Source organism: Poecilia reticulata, linkage group LG11 (genome assembly GCF_000633615.1).
Source record: "Poecilia reticulata strain Guanapo linkage group LG11, Guppy_female_1.0+MT, whole genome shotgun sequence".
Classification (NCBI taxonomy): Eukaryota; Metazoa; Chordata; class Actinopteri; order Cyprinodontiformes; family Poeciliidae; genus Poecilia; species Poecilia reticulata.
Genome location: NC_024341.1, coordinates 14,159,830 through 14,169,193, shown reverse-complemented (window position 1 = coordinate 14,169,193; position 9,364 = coordinate 14,159,830). Strand labels below are relative to the sequence as shown.

General features: G+C 39.8%; 1 protein-coding gene across 1 annotated transcript in view; it reads left to right on the top strand.

Annotated features, from left to right (window-relative positions):
* The window catches only part of rbm24a (RNA binding motif protein 24a), a 10,530-nt gene extending 1,172 nt beyond the window's left edge, over window positions 1–9,358 (top strand). Inside the window, exons 2-4 of the mRNA XM_008422001.2 lie at window positions 2,986–3,109; window positions 3,238–3,292; window positions 8,003–9,358. Of these exons, the coding sequence (XP_008420223.1) occupies window positions 2,986–3,109; window positions 3,238–3,292; window positions 8,003–8,360 (537 nt within the window). The 3' untranslated portion in view covers window positions 8,361–9,358. The remainder of the gene's footprint in view (window positions 1–2,985; window positions 3,110–3,237; window positions 3,293–8,002) is intronic.
* Window positions 9,359–9,364: the final 6 nt, after the last annotated feature.

Sequence of the window (9,364 nt, the reverse complement as noted above, 5' to 3'; positions counted from 1 at the left end):
TCCGACTTACAAAAAAAAAGAGACGTTAATTGATTATTTTGTAATTAAAATAAGTCTATCCTTGAATTGTCAAGGTAAACAATTGTAAATAAAGTTAAGTTTGATAAACGTCATTCAGTTATTTGCGACTAATTAATGCAGTTTTTGAAAGCTGGAGCGGTATTCTCAATTTTCAGTGGACGTTTGCAAATGATCAAACAAATTTAATGTTATAACAGCACAATTTGAGTACAAAAGGCAGTTTTTAAATGTTTATGTTATTCACTAGAGGGCAGCCATGTCTAAACCCGAGTGATTATTTAGTTGTTATATTTTTGTCTTATTTTAATATTGTATATCTATTTTTGTGACCTGCAGGGGAATGCAGGTGCAAATTATCTTAAGCTGTGCTATAATGAGGCACATAAGAGCAAATGGTGACATTTATACATTTTCCCTTTTTAAATAAGGTTATTATTATTTTCTAATTAAAACCTTTATGGCAGTGTGTAAAAGAGGCTGGAAGATGTCGCAACACAATCGTTCCTAATCTCAAAAAGTTTAACAACACGTGAGAAACAAAGTCTATGGTATTTATCAGGCAGGAAAGGGTTACGGGACCATCTCTCTGGCTTTGGAACTCAAGAGAACCACAGTGAGAGCCATTATCCACAAATGGAGAACACTTGGGAGAATAATGAACCTTCACTTGAGTCTGGTCTTTACCCATAACATCTCCAAGGGTTCATTGACAAACCATTCAAGACAACAAAAGAAAAAAAACAGAAGAGCATTTAAAACTCTGCAGGCCTCGCTGGCCAAAGTTAAGGTTAAAAAACGAGAGACTGGACAAAAATGGCTTCCATGGAAGAGATCTGAGATGAAACCAAAAGGACGCAAAGAGTTGTCTTATAATTGAGAAAAATATGTCAATCCCCATGACGTAATAAGAAGAAAGTGGAACATTTTGGTGTGTAAAACTAAGAGCCTTTCAGAATAAGAGCATGGCGTGATGATATGACGCCTGCTGTTGTCGGTGGAATCATGGATTTTACTCTCTGTTATAAAATCCTGAAGGAGAAACTCCATCAATTAAACTCAAGCACACCTGGGTTGTGTTGTATGGCTTTGATCCAAAGGCAATGAACCAAAAAACAAAATAAAAAAATTCCCTTTGAACTGACGCACACTATCTATTAGAACTACACAGTGTCTATGTTGAGATCATGTCCGTACTGTAGAGTATTTTCATTCTTAATTCTATTTTTATATATCATATTTTAACTTTGTGTGAACCTGTTTGCTTTGATTGCCTCTCATATTTCTATTGTTGCACTGAAATTTCCCATAAAAAACATTCCTATTCTAGATTATATACAACTTTTGGAGTGGTCTAGTCGAAGTATAGACTTAAAAAAATCTAAATGCTGTGGCGTGACCTGAAACATGATATCCATGCTTTTTGTGGATCAAAATTTCTCTTCAGTTACAACAAACATCTGATGGGAGCTTCTGACTCTGAACACGGCAGAGTTAGTAGGTTTAGAGGGCAGTTATGATTTTTTTATTATAATTTTTTTTGGTCTGATATTAAAATGTGTTGCATCTGAAACATTTAAGTGTGAAAAAAGAGATTAAAATCACTTCCTGTTCCAGTTCATGAAAACCTTCTTAAAAATCAGTGAGTTTGATGGATACGGAGATACATCAGGATTAGACTTTATTTATTATTCGTTTCCACTGTGTTCCACTCTGTTTATTGTGAGGCTGTTGGATAAATGTTAACAATAGAAGGATCTTCTTCGTTTGCAATTGTGAAACACAAGTCAGGTTTTTTACTACATGCCATGTTGGTGTTAAAGCTAAACCATGTTACCTTAAAGAAACAGCTTTTGCCTGATTAACCCGACTACCTTTGTGAGTGCAGGCAGTCGTCACATCCAAACCAACATTTCTTCATTTTCCTCGTTGCTGCCGTCGCTATAAAGTCTAAAATTACATCTACCGTGTTTCCCCGAAAGTAAGACAGTGTCTTACTTTCTTTTTATCCCCAAAAGCCCCACTATGTCTTACTTTCGGGGTATGTCATATTGGAAAAAAATTGTCGAATTTTTTGTTTTAACCATAAAATTAACATTTATTAACAACCTGAACAGTATTGTATTACCGTATTTTAAGCAGGAGGCGGCAGTGACAAGTGCAGGGGACAGCGCGGTGACGTATGGAGAGGGGGACGGTGCGGATGTGGGCAGGAGGCGGCGCGCAGCTAGATGAGAGGGAGGCGGCAATACCCCCGTGTTTCCCCGAAAGTAAGACAAGTAAGACATATGTCTTACTTTCGGGGTTCGGCTTATATTAGCCGACCCCCCTGAAACCCCCGATATGTCTTACAATCGGGGGTGTCTTACTATCGGGGAAACACGGTAGGTAGGGAAAATAAAGAGTAAAAATTACATTTTATGAAAAGAAAGCAACACGTAAAGTTTCTAGCTTTACGTTATGTGAATACAAGAATTGTATTTGTTCTGTCTAAAGGAATGAAGGTTCCCTTTGAAGTTTTTCTCTAATTTGTCAATAACTGGTGCATTTGTAAACCTGTTCTGTCAAACTCTTAAGAGCTTTTCGACACTCAGTCAATAATAGATCTATCAAATCACAAAGTTTGCTTATACCTGAGGCCGGCTCTGGCAGACACTCGTATCTCAACTAAATTTTTTAAGGTTTTGAGACCTCAGAATGTATTTCTGTAACAACTTCATGAAAGCCACGAGCCAAACGATGTAACGGGACGGATCAGTAGTCACTTCACTCTGGATCACGTTCAAGTTTCAGAATGATAGATGTGTGAGTGCCGTCAAATGTGTGAAACCTCAACAAAACTCTGCTTCTCCCGCACTCATAGCACACACTTACGCTCCACCAGATGGTTGACTTTGTCTGTTTTCCTGTATGATCTCTTAAATTTAAGCTATCTTTTGATTTGTCCTCTGCTTTCCTCCCCATAAGGTGACGATGGTGGACCGCTCTGCCGCCGATCGGGCCTGCAAGGACCCCAACCCGATCATCGATGGCAGGAAGGCCAATGTGAACCTGGCCTACCTGGGGGCTAAACCTCGTGTGATGCAGCCAGGTGAATTCAGCCTCATTCTCACCTGAGGCGTTGTTTGTTTTGCACAATTTTTCTGAGGAAGAACAATGTCATCAAGCTGTTCGTCAGAATTTTACTTTATTCATTTTGTATTTTGCTTTGTTTTGCAGGTTTTGCCTTTGGCGTTCCCCAAATCCACCCTGCGTTCATCCAGAGGCCTTATGGGTAAGGAATCTCTGGAGTCTTTGTTTGTTTTTATTACATAAAACAAAATGAATAATTTGTCTTTTCTCCGTAAAGAAAATATGGATGGCTGTGGATCAGAAAGTTTTACATCAGTATTAATGAACCTCAGATGTTTCCTCACAGTCATGTAGATTTAACGCTACAGAGATGTGCATAATTGATACGTGGACAGAAAAGGATAAATGGTTTTCAAATTATTTCACAAGAAGAAACTCAAAAAATGTTGCATGCATTCGTAATAAGCCCTCTTTACTCTTTTACCCCTAAATAAAAAGTGTTTGGAAGTTACTTTTCATGTGGTATAAATGCAGCTGTTCTACGAAGGCCTCAGAGGTTTACTGGTGATCAAAAGAAATAATCCAAGCTTTGGACAACTCAGAACTCAGTCATCCTCTAAAAATATGGCACCACTGCAAACAGCATCAATTAGGACGCCCATTTTGACTCCAGACGAGCTGCGCAGATCCACAGCTCATGTCTGGTAATCTGTTGCACAAAAAAAACTTTTAAAAACTAAACAGATTTGGCTTTTTTTTTTTTTTTTTAACAGTGATAAGAAGAAAGACGTTACTTAAAGAAAAACACGAGAAGTACTTACTTAACATGTTTGTAGCAACATGGAAGCTGGTAAAAGTAAATGGTAAGATGGAGCTAAATCCTGAAAGAAAACCTGGAAGAGTTTTAAGACTATACAGAAGTTCATATGTCTGCAAAAATATGTTTATTCGTCAAAATGACCCAGTGAAAATACGGACCAAGCTCCAAGCTTGCGCCATCTTGTGAAGGAAAACTGTCCAAGACGGCAGATATTTATCTGCAGTGTTTTCACAGCATATTAACTCAACAGGTTTGAATATAAACGCATGCAAATATTATTTGGAAATAAATTAAAACCATGTATCTTTTCTTGTTCCACTTTAAAATTATGTTGTTTGTCACAAAACGTTAAAAAAGCTTGATGCGTAGAAATACTTTTGCTAGTAATGTTTAACAATATTGGGATCATTACTGATATTCTGCCGATCATAATACAGACAATGTAGATTGCAGGATTCTAGGTGTTTGTGTGTGAATGTTTTGAGTGGATTAAAGATGGAAACCTGCAGCCTGACTCAATGTTCTCTCTCTGGTTCGACAGGCTCGCTCTCGCTTAAGCTTTCCGTTCTGCGAGCCTAAACTCAGATCAGACCAGGGAAAAACCCGTAGACTCGATCGCGCACAAACGAGCTCTCGCTGTGGCGATTACAGATTCATGTACGTAGGTTTCATTTCTGATTTGTTGCTTTTTTTTTTTTCTTTTTGAGTAGAGCTTAGCTTGGTGTGCCGTCATGAAGTGGGTGCTGTTGGCTAAACCGTGTGCCATGTTGGAAAAACAAAAGTAGAGAAAAAAAAAACTGGATTGGTTGAAATTTTGGGGTGTTTTTTTTTTTTTTTTTTTTTTTTTTACTTTTTGAAGTTTTTGTGGAAGAGTGGCAACTTTGCCACACTATGAAAAAAAGTTTTTTTTGTTGTTTGTTTGCTGTTTTTCTTTGCTGTTTTTAATTCCTTGTTTTCCAGTATCTGCCGTTCCATGTGTTTTCTGGTTTACTAAAAGATGAATCTTTTGTGTGGTTTTTCTTTTATTCAACCCACTTTCCCTAAAGTCTTTACACTCTGCTTTCAGGATAACATCACTGTTTCTGTGCGCTCATAGCCTCATCCCCCACCTTAAAATAACACAGATTCACAACTTAAAGCCCACTGCTAAACACCAAAGATTAGATACCTATAACAGAAAGGTGGACGCTTGTGTGTGTCCACTTTCACGAGCACACAAAGGTCCTGGATCCTATTGTGCTAATGTGTCTTTGTCCGTCACGCTCGTTTCAGCTCAGCTCGCCAAAGTCTCCAGTGTGACAAACAAATGTCTGGATGTTTCTGTCTCACTCTTATTCTCTCACAGCGAGCTTTCGTCACATGGGCTCGTGGTGTTAAAGAAAACAAGCGCTCCCATTGTGGCACACAAAGCCCTGAATGCTGACACTGCAGTTGCATGAAGCTCTGAGTTGGGTGTATTTATCTGTGTGTGTGTGTGTTGGATGATGGGGGCCGTCGGTGGTGTTGGAGCAGTCCGTCATGTAACATCAGCGGATAAATGGAACCATGTGGAAGTTTAAATGGGAATGCTTCAGAAATTAAACTAGATTGGTAGCAAAGGAAGAAAGCTGAGGCAGTAAATAATTATCATTTTGTCTTTACCTAAACATCAAGATAGTTACATCACTAATCCTGTGCATTTTGTCTTGAAAATGCCATAATTTTAGCATCTTCTGCAGATTACTATATTTAGGTTAAATGTTGTCAACTTTTTATTTGCTGGAGCAGCAAAGAAAATAATGAAATATTTTTTAAAAAATTGCAAATAATATAGTCTAAATTAGTTTATAAGTTTAAATTTAGTATTATCGCTCATGTTTACATCCCAATACATGGCCAGTTGCAAAGCTAATGAGACTGTTAATGCTTTTTACATTTTTTTTCCTAAGCTTTATTCTTGCCACTCTTCTAACACTTTTTGGCTGCTTCTCTGCTATTTTGGCCAAGTCAGTCAGTTGACATGGACAGTCACGTCTTGGTATATTTACACTTCTGATCGAACAGATCTACGTTTAATGCTCACAGCAACGCCATTGTTTAAATTATTTTTAAATGCATTAGTCTGTCAGGAATAGCCAGGAAATGGTTCTCCGCTGCAGCACAAGCTAACTCCTACATTTTGTAAAAATATAAAAGGGAGAAAACGTGAGAGACAAATGGCTGTGTGGGTCTCATTGGATGAAATAATGACTCCATCCTGTTTATATGCACTTTTTAAACAAAGTAGAAAGTGTTGAAAATTAATGCTTTACATACATCATCACTATCTGCATCATCTTTCATCTGTGGGTGGATAATAAAAAGTTAAAAAGGTCTTAATGAATCCAGGATTCCTCTCAGTTTTTTCATGAATCGTTTGAATATTGATAATTCCACTAACAAACATAAACATATATGTTTATATATATATGTATAGTCTAGGCTTACTTCGTCTTAAAAGAATTTCTCCAAGCAGTAAAGGCTTCTCTTGTAGAGTAACATGTAAAAGTCTTTATGCTTGGCTGGCTCTCACCCTGAAGAGCAGCCAGGACCTGCTGAGATTGATTAGTGTGGGCTTCAAAGTACAGTTTCAGCATCACATGATGACACAAAATGCTGTTTTTCAGAGTTTCCAAATTAGATTTAGGGAAGAAAAAAAACCAAAAAACTTCTTTGGTAAAGGAATTTTGTTACTCTCCTTTGAAAAAGTAGATGTTTGTGTGTTGAATATGATAAACCAGCTTTAGTTACTTTACATGTTCCATATATAGCTGTAACCTACTTTTCATGTTTTTATGTTTCTTATATTGGGTTAATTTGCTGTGATATTGTTTTTTTTAATTCTTTTTTCTTTTGTATTTACTTGCTTTTCCACTTTAGTTTTTTTTGTTGTTGTATTTTGTGGCTGAGATATGGGTGCTCTAACATAGGGTTGCCATGATAGAGTCTCTCCATCAGTCTTTCATCTCTGACCCACATTGACCTTGAAGAGGAGGAGCCTAATCATTCAGAAACTGACTCTGAATTTCAGTCCCCATTGATCCCTCGTCTCACGCCAGGCTCTCAGGCCCGGCAGAGGTTCTGGTTCGGGATAAGGCTATGTCATGCAGGACAGAATGCTTTCATTGTTTAGAACTGTTTATTTAATCGAAACATCCCTGTTGGTGCAGAGCCTAGTCCCGGCTCCCCTCTCTGCCTCTCGAGCTCTTTGTCCCGACACGGAGGGGGAAATGGCCAGCAGTGTCCCTTTTTAAAACTGTCCAGCTGTCAAAGTGGCAGTGACATTTTTACAATGTGTCCCCGGGATCATCTCTGTCCTCCGTCCCCTGACACTGTAAGCCCCTCACTGCCTTTCACCGCCCTGCAGCCGTTACAAGCTGCAGGTTACACACCCTGAACTCTGGCTTTTTTAAAATTATTATTTGTAAATCTCAGTTCAAATCATGGCCTGCTCAGAGACAGTCGAACTTCAGCTTCGTTCGTTTAGCCTTCCTGTTACCTGCTGAAATTCTTTCCCCGACACATTTCCATATATCCTAAATTAGGAGATTGCTTATAAGCCTTCTGTTGTTCTTCTGAGTTTATTATCTTTTTAAACACCTCACTGATACTTAGTAATATTTCTAACTTTACTCAAGAACAACTTCCAAATCAGAGAGTATTGTTAGCTCAACCTGGTAGCGCTTAGGTATTGATTGGAGAAATATTTGACTTTTACATTTCCAGCTGGACTGCTCACTAGTCAGGGGCTGATCCAGCTGAAAGTCTCCTGATTATGTTAACCCCCTCTTAACCTGTTAAGGGGTTAACTGCACTAACTGTATTGTTTGAACAGACTTTAAAAGCCAGGAGAATAAATCTACCAGTTATTCTCACCTTTGACCTTCTCGGCTCTTCTATTTTGGCAACCCTATGCTGTTCTGCTACCACCTGGAGTTTCTTTGTTGCTGCTGACTGAACTGAGTGGTGAGGCGCGTGCTCTGGCGCGGTGTGGTGACGTTGTGAATTTCTTGGACCGCCAAGTTTCAAGCAAACATAGAATTGTGACATGTGTCTTGTGTGTTTGTCCCACAGCATCCCGACCCATTATGTGTACCCCCAGGCCTTCGTTCAGCCCAGCGTGGTGATCCCCCATGTGCAGCCCGCAGCCACTGCACCCGCCACTGCCACCGCCACCTCTCCCTACATCGACTACACCGGGGCCGCCTACGCGCAGTACTCCGCGGCGGCTAACGCGGCTGCGGCCGTAGCCTATGAGCAGTATCCCTACGCCGCCTCCCCAGCCGCACCGGGCTACATGGCTACCACCGGCTACGGCTTTGCGGTCCAGCAGCCACTAGCCGCCGCCGCCGCCCCAGGGTCGGCTGCCGCTGCGGCCGTGGCCTTCGGGCAGTATCAGGCTCAGCAGCTGCAGGCTGACCGCATGCAATAGCAGCGGCTGCAACTATTGCACAGGCAAAGAGAGAGAGAGATGGTCCACTGCTGGTCCCAGCTGAAGTATCACAAAGAAGATTTGTGGGCTGGGTCAGCGCCAAGGCTGAGGTTCTTTACATGACAATGGTGAGATGGGATAGGAACTTTCCAACTTGCTGTGCTTTATCTGAACAAAAAAAGCTGAAAATGAAAAAAAAGTTGCAGAACAAACTATGGAAATGATCACTGTTGGTATTACTATGAAAACTATTATTATTGCTATTGTCACTGGTAGTTTCTAGAGTAGAGTGACAGGAGCCCAGTGGTTGGTATAATGGAGGCCTTTAAGTCCTAATGCTGTCTCTAACTTTAGTTTGAGGAATAGCCTCTTTTTTTTTCACTCGTCATGTTTCAAAAGTGTTACTTGGTTATTTAAAGCCCTCATAACATTACTATTTTATTTATTATTCTCGTTAATATCACACATTGAGGGTCCTCTTTGTATTTTTTTTTTCTGTTCTTTGAGTTAATGTTTTCTGATAATCAGGGAAATGAAACCGTTTTCCAATGTGTTAGCGATTATTTTATTTTATTTTTTTACATTTCCGTCTGGAAGTCGAGGTGTCGTAAATTGTTGTGTCAAAAACACATTTGAAGAACTACCTTAAAGATCTTCCTGATGCTGAATGTCCCATTTCCTTTCATACTCAGCCTTAACCTCTTGACCTATGCAAAGCAAACAAATCAACAAAAGAAAAGAAACAAAACTGAAAAATGTCATGAGACTACAGAGAGAGAGAGAGAGAGAGAGAGACAGAGAGAGAGAGGGAGAGGGAGGGGGTTTCACAGAGACAACAGAAACACTGACAAAAGAGGGGTGACAATGACAAACACTAAATCTGTTGCTTTTCCACATTTCACTCACATTCATGCATCCAGAGGCTGCTGAGCGCTATAGACAAAGGCGGCACAGTGGCGTTTCTCTCTGTGACGGAGAGGGCAGCTGCTGGGGGGCGAGAGGGG